The sequence below is a fragment of the Staurois parvus genome, unplaced genomic scaffold, assembly GCF_062004578.1.
Source record: "Staurois parvus isolate SC_StPar_1 unplaced genomic scaffold, SC_StPar_1.0 ptg001066l, whole genome shotgun sequence".
NCBI classification, from domain to species: domain Eukaryota; kingdom Metazoa; phylum Chordata; class Amphibia; order Anura; family Ranidae; genus Staurois; species Staurois parvus.
Genome location: NW_028318862.1, coordinates 3399722 through 3425448, shown reverse-complemented (window position 1 = coordinate 3425448; position 25727 = coordinate 3399722). Strand labels below are relative to the sequence as shown.

At 42.4% G+C, this 25727-nt stretch overlaps 1 protein-coding gene across 2 annotated transcripts in view; it reads right to left on the bottom strand.

Annotated features, from left to right (window-relative positions):
- EXOSC10 (exosome component 10) overlaps positions 1-16940 on the bottom strand; it is a 39264-nt gene extending 22324 nt beyond the window's left edge. For both annotated transcript variants that reach the window (XM_089658408.1, XM_089658409.1), the window contains exons 1-11: positions 16788-16940; positions 15057-15193; positions 13056-13179; positions 10688-10792; positions 10431-10596; positions 7412-7514; positions 6456-6531; positions 5313-5423; positions 4457-4600; positions 3358-3548; positions 3127-3283 (exon numbers count right to left, since the gene is read on the bottom strand). In XM_089658408.1, coding sequence (XP_089514534.1) covers positions 3127-3283; positions 3358-3548; positions 4457-4600; positions 5313-5423; positions 6456-6531; positions 7412-7514; positions 10431-10596; positions 10688-10792; positions 13056-13179; positions 15057-15193; positions 16788-16877 — 1404 coding nt within the window. In that variant the 5' untranslated portion in view covers positions 16878-16940. The remainder of the gene's footprint in view (positions 1-3126; positions 3284-3357; positions 3549-4456; positions 4601-5312; positions 5424-6455; positions 6532-7411; positions 7515-10430; positions 10597-10687; positions 10793-13055; positions 13180-15056; positions 15194-16787) is intronic.
- Positions 16941-25727: the final 8787 nt, after the last annotated feature.

Below are 25727 nucleotides of genomic sequence, written 5' to 3'. Positions count from 1 at the left end.
AACTACAATTTCCGAAAAAAATATAGCAGAATAAAAACATCCATTCTTCTAAAGGACACCAAGTTCCACATTAATATATTTCAGTAATCTTTTCCCACAGCCTTGATAACACCACCTGTTCTTACAACTATTACTGCAGGCCAGATGGTGTTGCCTCTGTGGTCACGACAGGTGTTCTTTAATCTGAGGGACATGTAGTCACCTACAGCCCAAGTACTGGAGCTTAGGGGGAAAAAGAGCAGAAAGCTGAGATTATGAAATTGTTTAAAAAATCCAAATGAAAAGTATCAACTGACTGTGCAGCTAAAATCATTTGTAAAATGTCTTTTTTTTTTTTTTTTTCAACTTTTAACCACTTCCAGACCGGACACTTTTACCCCCTTCCTGACCAGGGCAATTTTCAGCTTTTAGCGCTATCACACTTTGAATGACAATTGCGCGGTCATGCAACACTGTACCCAAATGAATTTTTTACCATTTTTTTTTAGATAGATAAAGCTTTATTTTGGTGGTATTTATTCACCACTGGGATTTGTATTTTTTTGCTATGTAAATTAAATGTCCAAAAATTTTTTAAAAAAGTGTTTTTTTTATAAAATTTTGCAAATAAATAATATTTCATCATAAATCTTAGCCAAAATTTATTCCGTTATTTAAAAAAAAAAAAAAAAATCCAAATTAGTTTATAAGCAAAAATTATAATTTTTAAACATTTTTTTTACATTTTTATTTTATTTATTTATATTATTATTTTTTTTTTTACATACTGTCACCCTAGCAGTACAGTGTCACCATGGTGACACTGTACTACTTGTGGGGGGTGATAAAAGATTTTTTTTTTTTTTTAACACTGATTGCTTTTACATCCTATATGGGTGTAAAAGCAATCATTTCTCTCTCTCTGTGTGCATTCCTGCACTCATTGAGAAATACAGAGTGAGCTGTGATTGGTCACAGCTTGTCACATGGTACAAGGCTTTTGTGAATAGCCTTGTACCATGTGACCTCTGTGATCATTCACAGATTTCACACATAGTAAGCAATGATGTCACAAGTGACATCTTGCTTACTACTTTGCATGTGATCACTGATTCGCCAATCAGTGATCACATGATCGGGACCTCGTACAGAGGTCCCGTCCGACGATCGGTGTTTCACTGTGTCCGGAGGACACAGCGGGCACCGGATCGCGGTGCTGTGCGCTCCCAGGGAGCGCGCACAAGCAGGATGCGGGGAGGCCGTTTATAGACGGCCACCCGACCCTGCAGTGCCACCGTCCGGCCGTTTATATACAACGGCCGGTCGGGAAGTGGTTAATAGTCAAGAGCGGGTTGGCTATCCTGCTTTAACCCCTAAACACATATACAGTATTGACAAACAAAAACACTCCGTGTAGTGCTTAGGCAAATAACAATGATGAAAAATACTATCCCCACCAAAGTGTAATAATTATGTGCCAATATTATATATTAGTCTGTATAAAAGTCCACATGGTCTAGTAGTAATGGTGCTTAGTAAGCCAGAGACCAAAAGGAGAGAGAGAATCCGTCACCTTTCCCTTAGCCTCTTACTGGAAAATTCGACCACCCAAAGGATTGGTCAAATAACACAGATATCAAGCTCAGCAGATGTGTCATGGACTCCCAAATAAATCCACCAAGAGATCCGTATCATGAACAGACTTTCCTCTTAGCAATGAGGTCTAGAATGGCAAATACCTCTCCACATAGTAAACACCACGAGGAAAAAAATAAAAGCTCATAGTGCAGTAGTTAAAACCAAAAATACAAATTATTCAAGTAATGCACTTACAATCACCCACCCTATTCCACCCTACGTATTTCGCCACCGCACACCGCCACGGACCACAGCCATTTTTTTGGAAGGAAACATTATACGGACATACTGGTTTTTTACCTCTGTGATTGTAAGTGCATTACTTGAATAAATTGTATCTTTCATTTTAACTACTGCACTATGAGCGGTTATTTTTTCCTTATGTGGTGTTTACTGCGTAGAGAGGCATTTGCCATTCTAGACCTCATTTCTTAGAGGAAAGTCTGTACATCATCCGGAACTCTTGGAAGATTTATTTGGGAGTCCACGACACATCTGGTGGGCTTGATATCTGTGTTATTTGACCAATCGTTTGGGTGGTCAAATTTCCCGGTAAGAGGCTAAGTGATTGGGTGAAAGGTGAGACTCTTTCTCTCCTTTTGGCATCTGGCTCACTAAGCACCATTACTACTAGACCATGTGGACTTTTATTTAATGTAAAATATTGGCACATAATTATTCCACTTTGGTGGGGATTTGGATAGTATTATTCATGGTTATTAATTATTTGCTTAAGCGCTACACCAAGTTTTTTTGTTTGTTAATTTCTGCCTATTTATTGTGTTAGCTGCTCTTTTTATCTGACTTGTAAATACCCAAGTGTAGGTTTTCTGTTTAATTACATATACAGTATTGCATTAAATATTATACAGTTTTGGAAAATGAAATTATACAATTTGTAAAGTGTATTGCCAGCTTTAGCCCTTTCACTGCTGACATACAGTATGTCATACGTTGGCAGCAGATTTTATACACACTCCATGTGTGTAAATCTGACAAGAGGGCTGTCAGATGGAAGTGATCAGCTGCCCAATCGTGTTCACACACCCCAGCAACAGTCGATCACCTAATGTTTGCTCCTGCTATGTTACCCGAGCTCCATGCTCCCATCAGCGGAAAAAGAAACTGGCATGGTGGTTGCCCCTAGGTAGGGAAGGGGGGGGGGGGGGGGGGCAGAGAACGTCCATTCGCTGACCACCTCCTTCCTGGAAGCAACATGTAAAACAGTCATTCTGGGTTCTCCTGTCACTTTCCCTGACCGCTATGGCCAGTGAAGAAGCTAATGAAGAAATTTGTACTGTAATAGCTTCAATAAAGGGCAAGTGAGACATCAGGGGTCTAAAAGACTCTTGACGTTTTAATAAAAAGAACCAGTTCCAAAAAACATCATATAAAGGGTCTTTTTGCCCCTTAAATAATGAAAAGCAAAGTTTACTGAAAAAAAAAAATAAAAGCAAAAATTTTAGGTTACATCAAAGCATTTAAGATCCACCCCAAAAAATATACTACCTTCAGACAGATCTCCGTGCTCCTTCGCCAGACCAGCTGCAGAAGGTTCTGTTTGCCGTTGGCAACATTTAGAAGATCTATCCTCATGCGGTCGTAGATGTACAGCAGGTAGTGTGTGTCCATCTGGGCGTACTTGATCATCTCCTCTGGTAATGGGCTGTTGGCAAGACAAAGCTTGTTAGATTGGCTGCATTCTCTTGTACCTGGTACACATGCTGGTTGGTGACTCACCGGATCCTCCAATCGGCCAGTTGGTACTTCTTATCAGACTCAATGCTGCAGTAATGTTTGAGGAGGTGATCTAGAGAATTTCTCCCAAGTTTCAGCAAGCGAGATGCTTGGTGGGTGTCAAACATGTTCACAATGTACAAGCCGAAGTCTTTTTGTAGCCACTCAATATCAGAATCTGCACCATGCAGGACCTGGAAGGAGAAACAAAATGATTAGTATCAGACAGGTACAATTACACAGGAGCGTACACACAGGTCAAAGACAGCAATATTTACAGAAAAAGATACAGGAATATTTGCTGATGGCAGGAAAAGGTAATCCATAAAGCTTACAAATTCAGTTCCCATAGCTGCAGTACTACATAATGCCCAGAAAAAAGTAATAATAAAAATGTTACCTAAACCAATGAGATGTATGACTCTGTACAAGCGCTTGTTACCAAACACACAATGATATCACAAGTCTGACATGCCATTGTTATAACTGGAATCTAGGAGTTGAGCAGCTGAGGAACAATATACATTGCTAACACATCAAGACCCCCAGCATAACCACTGAACCGAAGTCCAAACCATTCCACAACCAAGATTCGTTCAGTCCCACCAAATTAAATGCCCAGTCACACCGCTGCGATTGAAATCGTATCTAATAAATGTGAATGTCAGTGTCTTAACACGTGCGATTTGCTGCAGTGTGATTTCTAAAGTAGTTCTTGCATTACTTTTTCTGCAGTTTTGTTGTGATTTCACATAGATAGAATATAATGGAAATTGCACTGCAAATTGCAAGAAACCCTCTTCACAAGTAGTAATAAAGTTATCAGAAATCGTACCTGAAATCGCAGCGGTGTAACCGGTGACTTAGGCTAGAGACGGGCATTAATGTTCCACTTCAAGCGTTTAGGTCCGGGGGTGTGCAAACTGTGGCTCTCCAGCTGTTGTGGAACTACATTTCCCATGAGGCATTGCAACATTACAAAACTCTCAGTTACAGCTATGACTTGCAGAGGCATAATGGAACTTGTAGTCCTGCAACAGCTGGAGAGCCGCAGTTTGCCCACCCCTGGTTTAGGTGGTTTACAATAGTTCAAACTACTGACCTTGACTATGGAGGGATCTGTGAAACTCTCATTGAGGATATAAAGGTCACCACGTAAATCGAGGGTATCGATAATAAAATCCTCAGTGCGGGTAGAGATCTGCATGAGGCAGGTGAGGCCCAAGAAGCTTCTGTACGAATGGTGCTACAAGAGGAAAAGAACAATTATTAACGAACATACAACAAACACCAAAGATTCTGGACCTTAACCTGTTAACACCCATGCAATGCTTATGTGCAGCAGCAAAGGAGGTGGGCTTTAACGCCCACATGCTACACATGAGTCGATGGGCAGCCAAGGTTTCTGTACTGAAAGCATACACAAAGCCCAGTGACCAAGCAGTGAAAGACTTGGCCAAGGTTCCGGTCTCTAGTAATGGTTGGAAGCCGGCGGCATCGGCTCCTGATCATGTAACCACTGTGGCAGCCAAAGTGGTCACATGACCAGGGTTTTATTTATTTATTTATTACAGGTACTTATATAGCGCCGTCAATTTACGCAGCGCTTTTACATACATACACATATTATATCTATCTATATATATATATATATATATATCTATCTCTATATCTATCTATCTATATATCTATCTCTATATCTCTCTATCTATCTATATATATAAAATATATGGAAACAATTCATACTAGGGCCAATCTAGACAGGCGTACCTGGAGGAAACCCACGCAGGCACAGGGAGAACATTTAATAGTAACTGATAAGAATTATGTTTGCACTGCCCATGATAACTAGAAAACCCCCAAAAACCTCAGACTAGAATCTAATTCTTTAGGGTAGCTCATATTTTTCTATTTCTACAGATAATATAATACAGTTCCAGTATCGGATGGTGTCTCACCTCCAGATCCAAAGCAAACTCTGAGCATTTTAACAGCTTCTCATTCAGCACTACAAGCTCGTCCAGTGTAGTTATAAAATGAAAGGGGACGTCGGTCAAAGGTAGGAATGGCTGGTAAAGACAAAAGCAACATATTTGTATTACTGCCATATTGTCTGCGCATTATAAAGTCATAACATTAGGAAAATGACTGGTCGTAGCATCCATTCAACCTTCACAATATTTTTATACTGACTGGTTATCTTTAGGAATCACAAATGTGGCCTGACAAGTCTGAAGTATCAAACAATGAAACAGAATGCCAAATCTGAAAATTGATTCTGAACAAGGTTAAGGAAGCATGCTTACGATCACATGGGTAATGGCAGGTCTTTACAAGTAACATGTAGAGGAGGCATTAAGGAAATCGATCATACAGTGCCTTGAAAAAGTATTTGTACCCCTTGAAATTTTCCACATTTTCTCATGTTACAACCAAAAAGGTAAATGTATTTTATTGGGACTTTATGTGATAGACCAACACAAAGTGGCACATAATTCTGAAGTGGAAGGAAAATGATAAATTGTTTTCAAACTTTTTTACAAATAAATATCTGAAAAGTGTGGCGTGCATTTGTATTCAGCCCCCATTACTCTGATACCCCTAAAATCTAGTGGAACCAATTGCCTTCAGAAGTCACCTAACTAGCAAATAGAGTCCAGCTGTGTGTAATGTAATCTCAGTATAACTACAGCTGTTCTCTGGAGCCCCCAGAAGTCTGTTAGAGAACATTAGTGAACAAACAGCATCATGAAGGCCTATTCTCATCACACACATTTTGGGAGATGGTAAAAAATAATTAGCATGTGCTGCAGCAACTTCCACCTGGTAACATTATAAGCAAGAGTATATATTGCCAATACACCATGGCAGCCATCTGCCCATAGCTCAGGTAGGAGGGTATGCTTAGCTGAGAAAGCCCCACCTTCGCTCCACAGGACTCCTGGAATATATTACATCATTTGCCTAGGCATGGAAACCAGGAAGTAACTGAAGAAATGTTTAAAGTAGCATAAGTGTTGATTGAGAGAATGAAGTCCCGCTTTAAGGATAACATTCAATTTATGCAGCTCTTTGATGAGCAGTCAGACTTCAAAACTCACCTGTATATCTGGCATTTCCATAGATTGCTCCAGAGTATTAAAGTGATCCAATTCATATTGATAAGGGTGAGCCATCCTGAAACACAGCAATGAAGTAAGAGAAGACTCTAATAAATAAATGAGAAAATGATTACTAATAGGATGGCTGACCAGCCAATAAATCCATCATTACAGCAGTACCACTGGTACCCAAACACACTCAATGGTGGGAGTACAAGTGTGTGTATACTGAATCTCTCTCTGTGGTCTGCATAAGGAGTCACTCTCTGTGGTGTGTGTATCATTTGAATGGAAAAGCTACCTAAATGACTAAATATGACAATGAATTGCCCCCTCTCCTTTGCAATGGTTTCCCATTGCAAAGGAGAGGGGGCAATTCGTTGTCATATTTAGTCATTTAGGTAGCTTTTCCATTCAAATGATACACACAAACAATATGCATTCCATCCCTGATGTCATAAATAAAAAAAAAGGGTATATAAATAATAAAAAGGGGTGTCTGTTCCCACTCCTCCCATAATATAATGCTGTTCTATCAAACTATTTTTCCTTTCCAGAACAGAAAAAAACCCTGCATCATGAAAAAGAGACTTTTTAAAAAAGGGTTATAATATGCAGAAGATATTCACAAGTGTGTGGCTGCACGTCCTTATTTCTGCCTATGCAGCGACAACACTACACAAGCAGGCCAAAAAAAGTTAACAACCCTCCTCCTTCCTCCCGCTTTGAGCATAGTGGGGAGAGGTCAGAGAATGCAGCTCCAGTTCTCCTGATCTCTGTGCTGTCTGTCATAGAAACAATAGAACAGACTACTGATCACTCCCAATTCACAAAGGGGCTTGTGCCCCCTTTTGTTGGGCGCAACATCTTCTCTATTTTCTGTGTTTTTATGCTTGTACTACTTTTCATTAATTCCTCCCGTGTGTTATTAATTTTTTTTTTTTTCTGCATCTTACACGTTATCTTCATTCTGTTGCATTCGCTGCTGGTGGATAAAATCTGCCAGGGCTGCCGGGATGTCCAGGTCTTCAGGTCGCTGTTCCCGTTTATTCCTAAGAACTGGGGAAGAGCAGAGCACAGTCACCCCTATTATACGGATGAGTAGAGGTGTGGACAGGCTGCAATCTCATGTACAGAGAATTTGAGGGTTTAAAAAAGCATATTACAGCTCCGAAAAGGTAAATAATAAAACACAAAGCACAGGAATTTAAAAATCCATCTCAGGAAAAAACAGAGACAGGTTAAAAACATTTACAATGTATTGCATACAAAGCATTCCAGTAAAGGATGTACATTTTAAAAGAAAGGTATGGAAACTGCTTTCTTTTTGAAGGGACAGAGATCTCTATTTACACGCACCCCACTCTCTATTTACACGCACCCCACTCTCTATTTACACGCACCCCACTCTCTATTTACACGCACCCCTCTCTCTATTTACACGCACCCCACTCTCTATTTACACGCACCCCACTCTCTATTTACACGCACCCCTCTCTCTATTTACACGCACCTCTCTCTCTATTTACACGCACCCCACTCTCTATTTACACGCACCTCTCTCTCTATTTACACGCACCTCTCTCTCTATTTACACGCACCTCTCTCTCTATTTCCATGCACCTATTGGACAGAACCATCCACTGTCAAGCTCTCTTTCACTCTTTGTGCCCTTACCCCTGGGGTGGCTCCGGTTTACATTATGGGGTTCTTACATTTTTGGGGTGTTTTTCCTCCTGAACTTCTACTGTTGATGGAGCCTGGGGTACCATTATACAAGTTCACAACAGCTCCTGAAGAAGCTAAAACTGCGAAAAATGTTGAGATTTTACAGCGGTCAACGTTCCACTGAACCAGAGTTAACAATATGTTAATTCATGTATTACTTTGATTACTTTGTATGGCTGGATACAGTGGACCAATAGCTGTCTGGTATAACTTAAAATGTACATCCTTTACTGAAATGATTTTTGACTTTTTTTTTTTTACGCAATAAAATGTAAATGTCTGTTATTTCCTGAGATGGCTTAGCACGGGAATCCTCGCTGACAGCAGAGATGAGTCCCTGGTTGTTAGGACACCAGCGTGTTCTGGCTCCTAAACAACCAATGCCAAAACGGACCGTTTTTCCGTTTACATCCGTTAATCCTCTGTTCCGTTTTTTTTTAACGGAACAAAAATAAGGGCTTCGATCCGTTTAAAGTGGTAGTAAACTCTCTATGCTAATTTTTACCTACAGGTAAGCTTATAATAAAGCCTACCAATAGGTAAAATGAATATCTTCTAAACGAGTTTAGGAGATATTCCAGCTGGCAGCAGCCGGTGACGTAACCGGCGCATGCGCTCTGCAGGTACAGCATACCATGCCATTCTATCAGTTATCTGTGCCCGGGAGTGACATCATCGCGGTTTGGCCAGTCAGACAGCCTGAGCCTACAAAACCCGGAAGGAAGACTGGGTGAAGTTGGAAGCCCTGTCAGTAGTGCCAGTGCGCAGCTGGAGGGCTTTGTTTTAAGGGACATATTTCATAATGAGCTAGTATGCGATGCAAACTAGCACATTATGATATTACCTTGCAGGGGGAAACTTTTTTTTTTTTTTAGGGTTTACCACCGCCGTCCACGGATGTGAGCAGACGTGGATATAAACGGATGATCATCCGATTGTCCATAAGAATGCATTGCTGTCCGTTTTTCATCTATCAATAGACATACAAAACGCCCGTGTGAAAGGAGCCTTAGAAGTCTAAAGTACCTGTCCAGCCAAAACATTTTTCTTGGTTTGTAATAAAGTGTGTAAAGGGTTATAACTCCTGTCAATTTTTTTTTTTTTTCACAATTCTTTATTTAAAGCAGAGCTCCATGCAAAAGGGGAAGTTCCGCTTTAAAGACTACTCCCCCACTCCCCATTAAGGATTGGCATCTTTGAGGAACGGGAATCTGAAATTGACACACTCCCACTTCCGCTGCGATCGCCTAGGTGATCAGAAGCAAAAGTTGTCGTCCTCACCACCCCTCCTCCCCGTAGTCTTCTAGGGCATGTGACAGGTCCCAGAAGACTACGGGGCTATTCAGAAAGCAAAGCGCTACTCGCGCATGCGCAGTGGACACCCGGCTGTAAAGCGGGTGCCCACACTGAAAATGCTGGCACCGAGAACATCGGCCGGCTGGTGAAACTGTCTGCAGAGAGGACACTGCAGGATCGAGGGACAGGTGAGTGGATGTTTTTTAAAAGTCAGCAGCTACAGTTTTTGTAGCTGCTGATTATTTCCTTTTACAATGTGACTGGAACTTCACTTTAACAAGTGCAATACAGAGGTCTTACATGACATTGGCAATGATGAAAACAAATTGGAAGTCCAATGTGTAGTGACAACGGCTGTTACATTTTAACAGGTAAACATCTCCTGTGAAGTTTTTATTGCTATTCAGGGCTTTGTTAAAAGATTTCAACTCATTTCCTTTTCTGCTGATGTGTTACCATAAAGGAAATGAGTTTAAATTTCCAACAGCAACACAGAACATACATATTTCTTTAGTACAGTAGGGGGAAGGCTAAAACCCCTGTGGATTTTATTTGTGTCCCTGCTGCTGATTTTCCCTTGCTTCCTCACTGGTAAAGCGGTTGTCAGCAGCACAGAAAGTGAAGGAAAATTTCTCTAACAGAGCCCCAGATAGCAGTAAAAACCTACCATTCCGATTGTCTTTCATTCCATCAAAACTTAGGAAAGTTTTTAAGCTGGATATACATTTTAAAACTTCTAGTTTGTCAACTCTGTGACACCCACAATCTGAATAAATATCAAATCTGATTGGGAATACAGCTTTTCCCAAGACAAAAGCACAGTTTATGTGGCCTTTTAGACCCTCTAATCATGTTATGTTAGGTAGGTGGGATCACTTCCCAGGCAGCAAATGTCATAGAGGAACGTGAACTGGTAGAGATAAATTCTCCAGTGCTATGGCAACTCCTTACTCTCTGGAAGCGGTTTCTGAGCATTGGGCTTAATAAATATTTTTGGGACGAAAGGGGTGTTGGAGTTGTCGATTTTTTCTGTGAACTTCAGCTGTGGTCGAAGAATGTTCTTGGCATGTAGCAGACGGAATATCTGTGTCTTTTCTTTCTTGCGTGTGTCATAGCTCTGCAAATACAATACAAACAAGCACATTAGAGTACCACCACCAGAACAGCAGAAATCTGAAATAAATCTGGGGTTTGTGGGTTCTGCTTACCGGTCGGTTCCAGCTGGAGAAAATTGTCGTTGGGGCCTGAAGACCTGCAGGCAGAATGGGCTGCTGGCTACGGTGCACCCCTGAAGCTTCATCCAGCAATATACCCTGAAAAATAAGAGTACCTGTCACTGCTTCTCAATGGTTGAGTAACCAAACTCCATTTCATTCCAGGAGTGGGATGGGACGTTCCAATCTCGTCCCATTGTTGGAACATGGTGGTGTATACTGTACACACCTGAGGCTACATAAAATTAATACAGCGCATGCATAAGCTGCAACTGTTAGTGAATCAGTTCATTTGGACTAGCTTGGTCCAAATCAACAATTGAACCACTTCAAAACTGGACACTTTCACCCCCTTCCTGCCCAGACCAAATTTTCAGCTTGCAGCGCTGTCGCACTTTGAATGACAATTGTGTAGTCATGCAACACTGTACCCAAATTTAATTTTTATAATTTTTTTTCCCCATACAAATAGAACTTTCTTCTGGTGGTATTTAAATCACCAATGGGGTTTTTTGTCATAAAAAAAAAAAAAAGTTTGCTTCTGGTACAACATTTTGCAAATAAATAACTTTTATTCATATATTTAGGTCAAAATGTATTCTGCTAAATTTCTTAGGTGAAAATTACCCAGGCTGGTGTGTATTTATTTAGTCTGTAGAAATTTACAGAGTCCCCAAACTATGGTGTGTATATATATTAAAATTGATTAATCCTGATGGTCGGTCTCATTTCTTGAGGTCTGAAAATGCCTGGATAGTTCAAACACCTCATCAAATGACTCTGTTTTTGGAAAGTAGACAGTCTGAGGTATTTAGTAAGAGGCATGGAGAGTTTTTTGAAGAGGTAATTTGTCACATTTTTTGGAAAATAAAAAAATTAAAAAAATGTTTGACTTTTTTTTACATACTGTCACCAGTGCAGTACAGCGTCATCATATAACTGGCGGTGATTAGGGACACTGACTGGTGACAGTATACAAAAAAAAAAAAAAACAACAAATGTTATTTATTTTTTTTACAATTTTGTTTTTTTTCTTATTACATATTGTTCCCGTTTTTTACATGCTGTGACCACAGCAATACAGTGTTACCACAGTAACACTATACTACTTTAGGAAGGTCCTGGGAGGACGTCATGGGGTTTATGTACTAAAGCTGGAGAGTCCAAAATCAGACTCCCTTCTGCATAGAAACCAATCAGCTTCCAGGTTTCATTGCCAAAGCTTCATTGAACAAGCTGAGGTTAGAAGCTGATTGGTTTCTATGCAGAAGGGAGTCTGATTTTGGACTCTCCAGCTTTAGTAAATAAACCCCACATGTCTACAGGCCAGGTGGGAGGCAGTTAGAGGTAAATGAAACTTATAGATCAGCTTTAAAAACATGTAAAATACAGAAAAACAAAGTGTCTAAAGAAAATGTATCATGTACCCATCTTTCTACAGATTTTTTTAAAACGAAATGGGAATTTGAGAGAGGAATGGGAAAATTAAAAGCCAGCAACTACAAATATTGTAGCTGCTGACTTTTAAGGCTAGGTTCACATCCATGCAGATTGTGCAATTTCGTGGTGCGTTTTGCGCTTTTGATGCTATTTTTGCCAGTAGGAAAGTATTGACTTTGATACAACTTTGGATGGGTGCGACTTTGATGTGACTTTTTTCTTTTTGTGTTGATAGGAAAGTATAACAGTTTTGTTCATGTAGTGCAACTTTGATGCAACTTTACACTCTTTGGCACTAAAGTAGAATCAAACACCAATCCAAAGTCACATCAAAGTTGCATTAAAGTCAATACTTTCCTATTGGCAAAAAAAAAAAAAAAAACACTTGCGTTTTTGGTGCAGGTCCATTGAAGTCTATGACACACACAGTGCAATCAGGCTCAGGCTCGTGATGCGCATGCACAAGCCACAGCCTGCCGTGAGACTTTTCTTACAGCTTCCTGGGCTGTTATCCCAGAAGACTGCGGGCAGACTAAAAAAAACATCATGCTTATGGAAACTGCTATAAAAAAAAAATAAAAAAAAATGAATGCTTCAAAAATTTTTTTTTTTTTTTTTACATTTCCATTTCTGAAGAGGCTTGGGTTAAGAAAATGAGAAGGCGGTAAACGTAATTTTTGGGTGAAAGTCTAATCACTTTAATGTGTATTTCTTATGCAGTTTATTAGTGTATTGGTTTTATTAATATATATGCATATATTAATATATGCACTGAACATTTGTTTTATATCACTATACATCATTTGGGATAACGATTTATACCTCTATTTATGAATTGTATAGGTTTTATTTTATTTTTTTTAATTTGCAGCACTATGTGTGTTATTAATGTATATATTTGGCTATAAAAGTAAGCACCCACCACTCTCTCCAGGATGGCGTCATTAGCATCCACCACCAATTCCATCTTGTTTTCCAGGGCGTTGGCATTACTGCGATCCCGGGTGTGACTGCGGCAGCCATGATACTGCATAATCCGGCTCATGCTGCATGAGAAGATCCCAAAGAAAGTAAAGACAACAGGAACAGGGACATTAATGAAGAAGATATGGAGGAAGTTATTGGATGTGCTGTACATTGTTCTTTGTAGTGGTAAAACTAAGCAAAATGAAAAAATGGACAATCTTCATCAAGGCTAAGCTTTCTCAAACAGGAAACCATAGAAACCTGGGGTTCCTCCTGAAGTTGCTAGGGGCACCTTGGGAAGTGGCAAACCGATCTCCCATTTACAATACCAATAATGCAAAATGGCAATTTGCCATGGACCACCAAAGTGGGGGCCGCATGGACCACTTTTATTAAATGGAGCATACACTAGTAGAATTTCACTCAACATTTGTCATTGTAAGAACATCTGTTAATTTTCTAATCATTAGTGGGTTCAAACTGATGTTTGTTTTCAACCAGAGTGATGAGGAAATTTGAAGGAGCAGGATCACATGCAGCTCAATACGTCACTCATACATGTCAGTATACACAGTACAGCACACATCACATGCAGCTCAATACGTCACTCATACATGTCCGTATACACAATGCAGTACACATGACATGCAGCTCAGTACACTGCCCATACAGGTCAGCAAGTGCCTGAGAACTTGTGAATGTGTGAGTAGAAATGCCTCATGGGACATGTAATCCTGGGCAGAAGGAAATGATTTAAAGTGATTTTAAAGACAGAAGGTTTTTACACCTTGGGAAGTGGCAAACCGATCTCCCATTTACAATGCCAATAATGCAAAATGGCAATTTGCCATGGACCACCAAAGTGGAGGGTCACATGGACCACCAAAGTGGAGGGTCACATGGACCACCAAAGTGGAGTGTCACATGGACCACCAAAGTGGAGGTCACATGGACCACCAAAGTGGAGGTCACATGGACCACCAAAGTGGAGGTCACATGGACCACCAAAGTGGAGGGTCACATGGACCACCAAAGTGGAGGGTCACATGGACCACCAAAGTGGAGGGTCACATGGACCACCAAAGTGGAGGGTCACATGGACCACTTTTATTAAACAGAGCATACACAAGTAGAATTTCACTCAACATTTTTCATAGTAAGAACATCTGTTCATTTTCTAGTCATTAGTGGGATCAAACTGATGTTTGTTTTCAACCAGAGTGATGAGGAATATTGAAGGAGCAGGATGTAAACTTTTTTTTTTTATCAAAATTTACAAATTTCTATCACTGTATGCGGTTTTTATTTGGTAAAGTTCATTCATTCCAAAATGAGAACAAAATGAAGTAGTATCTGGCTGCAACTCAACAAAATTGAAAAGTAAAGGGGGTCTGAATACTTTGTGAATGCACTGTGAATGGACTTTGCGAATATCACCATTGTATTTCATCACTTAGGAGTTACTGTTACTAATGCACTTGTGTCAATATATGTTGCACCATTAATAGCATGGCAATATTTTGATAATTGCAAGAAAATTTAATAGTAAATATATAATTATATAGTCATTTCATAATCAGTACTAAAGACAGTGTTGTTGTATATAGCAGGTGGGTGTTAGAAATGATCTGTTGTGGAGGTCAATATGCAACATTGGCCACATTCTTTTTTTTCTTTAACTGTCTACAACATATAAAGCTCATGTACCACGGGCAGCACGTACAATTAGATTTCTCTGGGGTTCCCTGAAACCTAACAAATTATTTGAAGGGGTCCTCTGGGATAAAAACACGATGAGAAAAACTGACAAAACTTAAAAAAAGAACTCCAATCGAAATTCTGTGCGGTATTTTTTTCTGTGGCCCGCTGTCCAAAAATAAAAATTTCAGAGACAGTCTGATCAAAAGAACAGATTCTCATTAAACCTCCAAGTCTCTCACAGATGCTAATGACGTACCAGTGAAGCAGTCGGTCACCCTGTGTTTCGCAGAAGGAACGGAAACCAGGAAAGCTGCGATAGAAGTCAAATTCATCTCCAGACTGTGGAAGACCGGTAGATGACTTTGTGGTGGTGACGACCTTTCCCAGAGCATACTGCAAGACACAAACCAATAAAAAAACGGAATTTATACATTGTAAACAGCGACAATAGTCCAGGACAGTACATGGCCGTGTCCTGCAGTGATAATAGGGCAGTACAGTGTGATCACAGGCCAGTAGGGCTCAAACAACTAATCAACATATTTCATACGAAAGCATTATTTGTTTACATGTCAGTATACACAGTGCAGCACAGATCACATGCAGCTCAATACGTCACTCATACATGTCAGTATACACAGTGCAGCACACATCACATGCAGTATTTGGGTGAGGGGGGTGGGGCCTCTGTCAGGCAGTACTGGGGTGAGGGGGGGCCTCTGTCAGGCAGTATTGGGGTGAGGGGGGGCCTCTCTCATGCAGTGTTAGGGTGAGGGGGCCTCTGTCAGGCAGTGTTGGGGTGAGGGGGGGCCTCTGTCAGGCAGTGTTGGGGTGAGGGGGGGCCTCTGTCAGGCAGTGTTGGGGTGAGGGGGAGCCTCTGTCAGGCAGTGTTGGGGTGAGGTGGAGCCTCTGTCAGGCAGTGTTGGGGTGAGAGGGAGCCTCTGTCAGGCAGTGTTGGGGTGAGAGGGAGCCTCTGTCAGGCAGTGTTGGGGTGAGGGGGAGCCTCTGTCAGGCAGTGTTGGGGTGAGGGGGGGCCTCTGTCAGGCAGTGTTGGGGTGAGGGGGGGCCTCTGTCAGGCAGTGTTGGGGTGAGGGGGAGCCTCTGTCAGGCAGTGTTGGGGTGAGGGGGAGCCTCTGTCAGGCAGTATTGGGGTGAGGGGGAGCCTCTGTCAGGCAGTATTGGGGTGAGGGGGAGCCTCTGTCAGGCAGTATTGGGGTGAGGGGGAGCCTCTGGCAGGCAGTATTGGGGTGAGGGGGAGCCTCTGGCAGGCAGTATTGGGGTGAGGGGGCCTCTGGCAGGCAGTATTGGGGTGAGGGGGCTTCTGGCAGGCAGTATTGGGGTGAGGGGGGCCTCTCTCAGGCAGTATTGGGGTGAGGGGGCCTCTCTCAGGCAGTATTGGGGTGAGGGGGCCTCTCTCAGGCATTATTGGGGTGAGGGGGCCTCTCTCAGGCAGTATTGGGGTGAGGGGGCCTCTCTCAGGCAGTATTGGGGTGAGGGAGCCTCTCTCAGGCAGTATTGGGGTGAGGGGGCCTCTGGCAGGCAGTATTGGGGTGAGGGGGTTTCTGGCAGGCAGTATTGGGGTGAGAGGGGCATCTCTCAGGCAGTATTGGGGTGAGGGGGGCCTCTCTCAGGCAGTATTGGGGTGAGGGGGCCTCTGGCAGGCAGTATTGGGGTGAGGGGGTTTCTGGCAGGCAGTATTGGGGTGAGGGGGGCCTCTCTCAGGCAGTATTGGGGTGAGGGGGGCCTCTCTCAGGCAGTATTGGGGTGAGGGGGCCTCAGGCAGTATTGGGGTGAGGGGGTTTCTGGCAGGCAGTATTGGGGTGAGGGGGCCTCTCTCAGGCAGTATTGGGGTGAGGGGGTCTCTGGCAGGCAGTATTGGGGTGAAGGGGTCTCTTTCAGACAGGCAGTATGGAGGCCTCACCATTCCCCGATCTCCCCCCATGTATATCTATAAATATCACCAGAAGTAATGTCAGATATGAGGAACCTTCACAAAGCTGTCGGTGTCAGGAAATCCCGGGAACGGCCCCGCTTTCTCCTCCATCCCGCTCGACACACCACGTACGGGCGCCGCCATGATGCCACCGAGCACCAAACGTGTTCATCAAAGTGTGACTAGTCGCCGACCTCTGATGTCACAGGCCTCGCTTCCTGCGGGCGGCCATGTTTGTTGTGGGCAGAGGGGGACTTTTCCCTGTAGGGTGCTGTAGATGGGGAGTGTTTGGAGTTATTGCGGCTTTCCTGTCCTGACTGCAGAGATATTCCGCCACCAGAAGCCAAGTCCCCTTCTAGGGTGATGTCCATTCTGCTGGTTTTCATCATTTAACATCTTTTAAAACTGACAGAGTTTATTGATAATGGTGGTGATAATGGAGATGATGGTGGCAGTGGTGATAATGGAGATGATGATGATAATGGAGATGATGATGGTGGCGGTGATGATGATAATGGAGATGATGATGATGGTGGAGGTGGTGATAATGGAGATGATGGTGGAGGTGGTGATAATGGAAATGATGATGGTGGCAGTGATGATGATAATGGAGATGATGATGATGGTTGTGATGATAATGGAGATGATGATGGTGGAGATGATGGTGATGATGATGGTGGAGGCAGTGATGATGATAATGGAGATGATGATGGTGGCGGTGATGATGATAATGGAGATGATGGTGATGATGGTGGCGGTGATGGTTGTGATGATGATGGTGGCAGTGATGGTTGTGATGATGATGGTGGGGTGATGGTGGAGGCAGTGATGATGATAATGGAGATGATGATGGTGGTGATAATGATGGTGGCGGTGATGATGATAATGGAGATGATGGTGGTGGTGGAGATGATGATGATGGTGGAGGTGGTGATAATGGAGATGATGATGGTGGCGGTGATGATGATAATGGAGATGGTGGCAGTGATGATGATAATGGAGATGATGGTGGTGGCGGTGGTGATTATAGTGATGATAATGGAGATGATGGTTGTGGTGATGATGATGGTGGGGTGATGGTGGAGGCAGTGATGATGATGATGATGATGATGATGGTGGAGGTGGTGATAATGGAGATGATGATGGTGGCGGTGATGATGATGATGGCGGTGATGATGATAATGGCGGTGATAATGGAGATGATGGCGGTGATGATGATAATGGAGATGATGGCGGAGGTGGTGATAATGGAGATGATGATTGTGGCGGTGATGGTGATAATGGAGATGATGGTGGAGACGATGATGGTGGAGGTGGTGATAATGGAGATGATGATGGTGGCAGTGATGATGATAATGGAGATGATGATGATGGTGGTGATGATAATGGAGATGATGATGGTGGAGATGATGGTTATGGTGATGATGATGGTGGGGTGATGGTGGAGGCAGTGATGATGATAATGATGATGGTGGAGGTGGTGATGATGATGGTAATGATGATAATGGAGATGATGGTGGCAGTGATGATGATAATGGAGATGATGATGGTGGCGGTGGTGATGATGGTGGTGGTGATGAAAATGGAGATGATGATGATGATAGTGGCGGTGATGGTTGTGATGATGATAGTGGGGTGATGGTGGAGGCAGTGATGATGATAATGGAGATGATGATGGTGGTGGCGGTGGTGATAATGGAGATGATGGTGGCGGTGATAATGGAGATGATGATGGTTGTGATAATGGTGATGATGGTGGGGTGATGATGATGGTGGCGATAATGGAGATGATGATGGTGGCAGTGATGATGATAATGGAGATGATGGTGGAGGTGATGATAATGGAGATGATGATAATGGAGATGATGATGGTGGCAGTGATGATGATAATGGAGATGATGGTTGTGATGATGGTGGTGGCGGTGGTGATAATGGAGATGATGTTGGTGGTGATGGTTGTGGTGATGATGATGGTGGGGTGATGGTGGAGGCAGTGATGATGATGATGAAGGTGGTGATAATGGAGATGATGTTGGCGGTGATGGTTATGGTGATGATGATGGTGGGGTGATGGTGGAGGCAGTGATGATGATGGTGGAGGTGGTGATAATGGAGATGATGATGGTGGCGGTAATGATGATAATGGAGATGATGATGGTGGCAGTGATGATGATAATGGAGATGATGATGATGGTGGCGGTGATGGTTGTGATGATGATGGTGGGGTGATGGTGGAGGCAGTGATGATGATAATGGAGATGATGATGATGATGGTGGAGATGAGGGCGATGATGATGTTGGGGTGATGGTGGTGGCAGTGATGATGATAATGCAGATGATGATGGTTGTGGTGGTGATGATGATGGTGGTGGCGACGGTGATGATGTTAATGGAGATGATGGTTGTGGTGGTGATGATGATGGTGGTGGTATGGGAGTGAGCTTGTTGCCTCAGTGGTTAAAATCAGCATATAACTGAATTGTGACAGTCTTGCATGACTTTAGAAAAAAATCTCAGCTGAGAGGACAGAGGATCTGGCCACACCCAATAGAGTGTGGGATGACTCCAAAGATCGGATTGACAGAGGACATGATTCCACGCTGCATTGGTAAGTAAATGCCCAACACCAGAGCTGGTAGTAGACTGTGAACCTGGACCATCTTACTTATAATTCCTGTGTAGAGATATTCACCCTGAGCTCATCACAGAGGACAAGGGGGCACTCTTTACGTCTGGAAGAAAATAAATTTAATCTCCAAACACAGAAAGGTTTCTTTACAGTGAGAGCTGTGAAAATGTGGAATAGACTCCCTCAAGAGTTGGTTCTGGCCAGCTCAGTGGATTGCTTTAAAAAAGTCCTGGATTCTTTCTTAGATACACAGAATATAACTGGATACTAACATTTATAAGTTGATCCAGGGAATATCCGATTGCCGCTCGGAGGATCAGGAAGGAATTTTTTTCCCTGCAGGAGCAAATTGGATCATGGTTTGCTGGGTTTGTTTGCCTTCCTCTAGATCAACCGTGGGTATAGGATCAAAACTTTTCTTTTTATGGTTGAACTGGATATACTTTTGTCTTTTTTCAGCCAGACTAACTATGTCACTAAATGTCTTATCAGATAGTGTATATTATAATCCCATAGCAGTAAAGGAATCTAAAAGGCACAGGGTACAAGGCAAGGCCCCAGATAACTCTTAAGACCCACATAGCTGATGGCTGGAGATGACCACAGTCAATGCAGGCAGAGAGGAGGAGATGTTTTCTTGACAACATATGATACAAAAGAGTGCGCTCAACACTCCATCCAGGAGGATGACATCAGTGTTCAGTACCACAGCATTAATCCTATGGTGTAAGCCATTGAGAGTAGGTGAAACTGAAGAGTATCCAGAATGACCAGCCCACTCACAAAGCAAGTGTTTGGAGACAGGTCGATGGAAACCAAAAACGTTTACCAGATCAGCATATGGAAAGTACCCTACCTGGAGCCCAATGCCTGAAGGTCACTTCCAGGCTAGTCCTGCAAAGTCCAGGCCCACAGGGTCTAAATGTGGTATTCCAAAACTAAAACACAGACTGAGGACATCCATGCCAGAGCTGCTTCTGAGACACCAGCTCTAGTAGCAGGATGTAAAGAAAAGTCTGAAAGAAAAAAAAAAGGTGCTAATTAGTATCTTAGACAGCAAAGCTGAAGAAATGACATCCTTCCTCCTAGGACACTAGCAAGATATTGAGCCATGAAGGAAGTAGGAAGGGTTATACGGCACTGTTCTACAAGTCTTTTTGTTTGCCAGTATCCAAGCCTCACACAGGTAGCAGTTTAACCCAAAGTTGAATGAATTTGTGTCCCTCACTGGACGAGAATAAAAATGTTTTTCACTTTTTTTTTTTAACCCTTTGCTCTGTATTGGTGCTGTTGATCTCTTGTAGCATTCTTTCAGCCACTTCCTGGCTACAAGCACTCCAGCGATGGCTGAATGGTATTTTTCAGTGTAGCATTACTGATGGTAACAACTGTGGACTATGCTGATAGGGGTGATATGGTGCAGCGTTCTGTGCTTCGATGAGGATAGGTTTGTTATGTGACCGCCGTGCCTTTCCACCTCATCTAACCAGAGAACCATTTGTATTTGTTGAAAACACAAAGAGCGTCCTCCTGGGTTCACTATGCGGCACGGCAGCCGCTCGGCCCAGGATCCAGAAGCTAGCAGAAGTGTCTACTACAGGGATTTCCATATTCCACAGGAATAACTAGGTGTGACATATACAGGTGAAACTCAAAAAATTAGAATATCATGCAAAAGTTCATTTATTTCAGTAATGCAACTTAAAAGGTGAAACTAATATATGAGATAGACTCATTACATGCAAAGCAAGATAGTTCAAGCTGTAATTTGTCATAATTGTGATGATTATGGCTTACAGCTCATGAAAACCCCAAATCCACAATCTCAGAAAATGAGAATATTGTGAAAAGGTGCAATATTCTCGGCTCAAAGTGTCCCACTCTAATCAGCTAATTAAGCCATAACACCTGCAAAGGGTTCCTGAGCCTTTAAATGGTCTCTTAGTCTGGTTCAGTAGGAATCACAATCATGGGAAAGACTGCTGACCTGACAGTTGTGCAGAAAACCATCATTGACACCCTCCATAAGGAGGGAAAGATCAAAAGGTAATTGCAAAAGAAGTTGGATGTTCCCAAAGTGCTGTATCAAAGCACATTAATAGAAAGTTATGTGGAAGGGGAAAGTGTGGAAGAAAAAGGTGCACAAGCAGCAGGGATGACCTCAGCCTGGAGAGGATTGTCAGGAAAAGGCCATTCAAAAGTGTTGGGGACTTTCACAAGGAGTGGACTGAGGCTGGAGTCAGTGCATCAAGAGCCACCACACACAGACGGATCCTGGACATGGGCTTCAAATGTCGTATTCCTCTTGTCAAGCTGCTCCTGAACAACAAACAACGTTAGAAGCGTCTTACCTGGGCTAAAGAAAAACAGACCTGGTCTGTTGCTCAGTGGTCCAAAGTCCTCTTTTCTGATGAGAGCAACTTTTGCATCTCATTTGGAAACCAAGGACCCAGAGTATGGAGGAAGAATGGAGAAGCACACACTGCAAGATGCTTGAAGTCCAGTGTGAAGTTTCCACAGTCTGTGTTGATTTGGGGAGCCATGTCATCTGCTGGTGTTGGTCCACTGTGCTTCATTAAGTCCAGGGTCAACGCAGCCGTCTACCAGGAGATTTTGGAGCACTTCATGCTTCCTTCCGCAGACGAGCTTTATGGGGATGCTGACTTCATTTTCCAGCAGGACTTGGCACCTGCCCACACTGCCAAAAGCACTAAAACCTGGTTCAATGACCGTGGGATTACTGTGCTTGATTGGCCAGCAAACTCACCTGAGCTGAAGCAGATTGACAGCCTCAGCGCTGTTCCTGTGAAGGTGTGTCTCTTTCCTCCAATCAGCTCTCAGAGCTCTCCTTACTGAGCTTTGCTGTGTGTAATGTCAGCTCCCCACCCCTGACCTCTCAGACAAGCTTTATGAATCCAACACTTTGAACGGATGTAGGGAAGAGATGGCTGCAGATAAACATATACAACTTATGTCGGAGGATTGGATTCATTTCTAAGTATCACCTGAGGCCAGTCACTTCAATGGGTATGTGTCAGGGTTTACAACCACTTTAATTTGTGTTTTATATCTGCCTGGAGTTAAGATTTAACTCTACACACCTCTCAAGAAGCTCTCACACTGGGCCCCGTGTGCTTTCTTTATTTGTGCTCCTAGTTTTTTACAGATAGAATGGCTAAAATGAAGCACCAGTCACCTCACTCACTATGTGCCCAAGTACATCTAATCCAGAAGATTGACATGGCAGTTAATATAGAAGGAAGGTGGGGAAAAATGCCCGCAACAGTCCCGCTATAAGTCGCTGATTGCCGCTATTACTAGTAAAAAAAAATTAAAAAATTCCAGTATATATACCGCCATTTGTAAACACTATAACGTTCATGGAAACAAATTAATTTACACGTATTGGGATTTTTTTTTTTTTTAGCAGACATGGAGCAGAATACATTTTGGCCTAAATTTATGAAGAAAATTAGCTTTTTTAAATTTTTTTACTGGACAGGATTAATAGCAAAAAGTTAAAAAGTTTTTTTTTCTCAAAATTGTTTTTTTTGCTTATAGCGTTAAAAAAAAATAAAAAATAAAAATGCACAGGCGATCAAATACCACCAAAAGGAAGCTCTATTTGTGGGGGGAAAAAAAGGACGTAAAATTTCATTTGGGTGCAGCGTTGCATGACTGCGCAATTGTCATTTAAAGTAACGCAGCGCCGTAGTGCAAAAAATGGCCTGGTCAGGAAGGGGGGGGGGGGTAAATCCTCTGGAGGGCAAGTGGTTAAAGTGATTGTGAAGGTTAAAGTTTTATTTTCTGTAAGTAACAAAAAACATTTCATACTTGCCTGCTCTGTGTAATGGTTTTGCACAGAACAGTTCCAATCCTTTTCTGGGGTCCCCTGTTAGCACTTTTTTTTGTTATCGCATAAAAGGTAAAAACCTTCTACCTTTAGAACCACTTTAAAGCAGAACTAAACCTTCCTATCCTTCACAGCCAAGAGAACTTCCCCTTTTCCCTCTGTTTAATCTGCAGTTGACATGCCCATGTGCTGCACCTGTGATCAGTTGTGACAACTGCCATTTGATGGCTTGACAGTTCAGCTGAGAGCACATGCAGATGTGACGCTAATGGTATGGCTTGTGTATGTATCGGATTTGGGAAACCGTTAAGTAGGTTTAGTTCCGCTTTCAGAGTCGCGGGCATATCTGCAATTGATTAAAACACAAAAAGTCCAGATTGAGGCATAACCTTAAAATTGAATAATGAGATGTTCATTCTCATATGACTGCTCAGGTTATGACAAGATATTAAACCTTTACAGGATGTTGTAAAGATTTGTTCCAAATATGTTCAACCGAAGAGCTTTTCTACAATGAAAGGAATATGATGCAGCTGCTGCATCCTTAGCATGTGGCATGTTCACTCAATGGATTCAACATTTTCTTAATCACTGACATGAAATACTGCATATTGCAGGTTTTATACTTTTTTTTGGGGCTACAGGCTTGAAGCATTAACTTAAATGGAAACCCGAACTGAATGCCATTATGTTTTCTAAAGCAGGGAAAGTATTATTTTTAATGCGTGTTTTCACCTTTTTCCATCCAAGTGCTGCTGTTCCTGTTTAGCTGCTTTACTGCCACTTCCAATCTATATGTGCTCCAGCGATGGCTGCATGGCATTTCTCAGCGCAGCATTCCTGATGGTGGCAACGGCAAAGCATACCTGTGTTAACCGCTTCCTGACCGCCCTATAGCAGAAATACTGCTACATGGCAGCACGGGTGCGCAAAAGCATGTATATATACGTGATTTAGCATTTCCAGGTAGGGGGCGCGTTCACGCCGTAGCTGCGCCGCCATTTGCGGCCACGGCTGTTAATCATCAGGACCCGGCTGGTGATTGCCGAGGATCTACGACGGGGAGGAGAACTGTTTGTAGACAAAACAGTTCTCCTAATATAAATAAATTGCCGTGCTCAAATCTCAACTCAGAATCCATCACAACCATATAAGTAATAACATAAATGAGTCCAAATGTAGAAATGAATAGTCCCAAACTTTTGCAGACGCCATTTTTTTGTTTTCTGTTATTTTGAAAGTGTAAATGATGGAAATAAAATCTAACTTTTGTTGACATATTATAAGAATGTCTAATCTGTAATTTGATGCCTTTTGGAGATTTTTCCATCTTTCCTTGGCTTCTTTATGCACATTAATACAAATTTTTAGCTGGGGTGCCCAAACTTTCGATCCCCACTGTATATATTATACATTCACATCAGTCCCTAACCCTCAAGGGGCGTACAATCTAAGGTCCCTAACTTACATTCATACATACACATACTAGAGACAATTCAGACAGGATCCGACAATATAACGTCAATATAATTAGTGCTCCACCACCAGAAAATGGTAGGACTCTTACCAGAACATGTGGACCCTTATAAAAGAGTCACAAACGCATGAGAATATATCCACCGGATCCCTCAGAATTGGAAGATGTTATATCATGGTACTGGATGGAAGGATCACCTTCAATTCCTCCCCATTCTTAATCACATGATAATACCTCTCAGTATGGCCATGCAAAGGAAGACAAAAGGGCGACCATCACATAAAACACGTTTGTTATCAAAGTATTGCATTCACATTCAGGTGGGCAAATTAGTGGTGTGTACAGAATATTCTCCTGTCACGGGAACAGGTACACTTCCTGATGTTAGAGAGCAGCGTGTAGGCGTCAGACGCACAAGCTCCAACTGACGCGTTTCGTCACGTCGTCTGGGGCATGGAAACTATATGCGACCATCACCGCTGCTTTATATAGCCATCCAGAGAGCCCCCTTAGATAAATTATTGAAATAAAAAAATGGCCGCCGTGTCACCAGACCTTGATATGGATTTAAAATGGCTACTGCTTGACTAAACCAAGCCTCGGTCTGGATGTCACAATGGATGTAATGCCACCAAGCCTCAGTCTGGGGTCTCCAGACCTCGATGTGGATTTAAAATGGCCACCACTTGGCTAAACACTCCTAGATTGTAAGCTCCAAGGAGCAGGGCCCTCCTATCATCCTTGTATTGAAGCTTTATTGTCTCCCATTATATTGTAAAGCACTGAGCAAACGGTTGGTACTATATAAATCCTGTATAATAACAATAATAAACCAAGCCTCGGTCTGGAAGTCACAAGTCTGGAAGTTCCACCAAACCTCTGGGTGTCGGACTCCAACATGTCTGCCGTCAATTATCTTATGTGGAATGCATATTGTACTATGTCTCTTCCATAGGGATTAATCAAATAATAAACCGCCTCACATAAACCTAAACAAATTGTAAACAGACTTATAATAAGTTAACTAAAAACAAT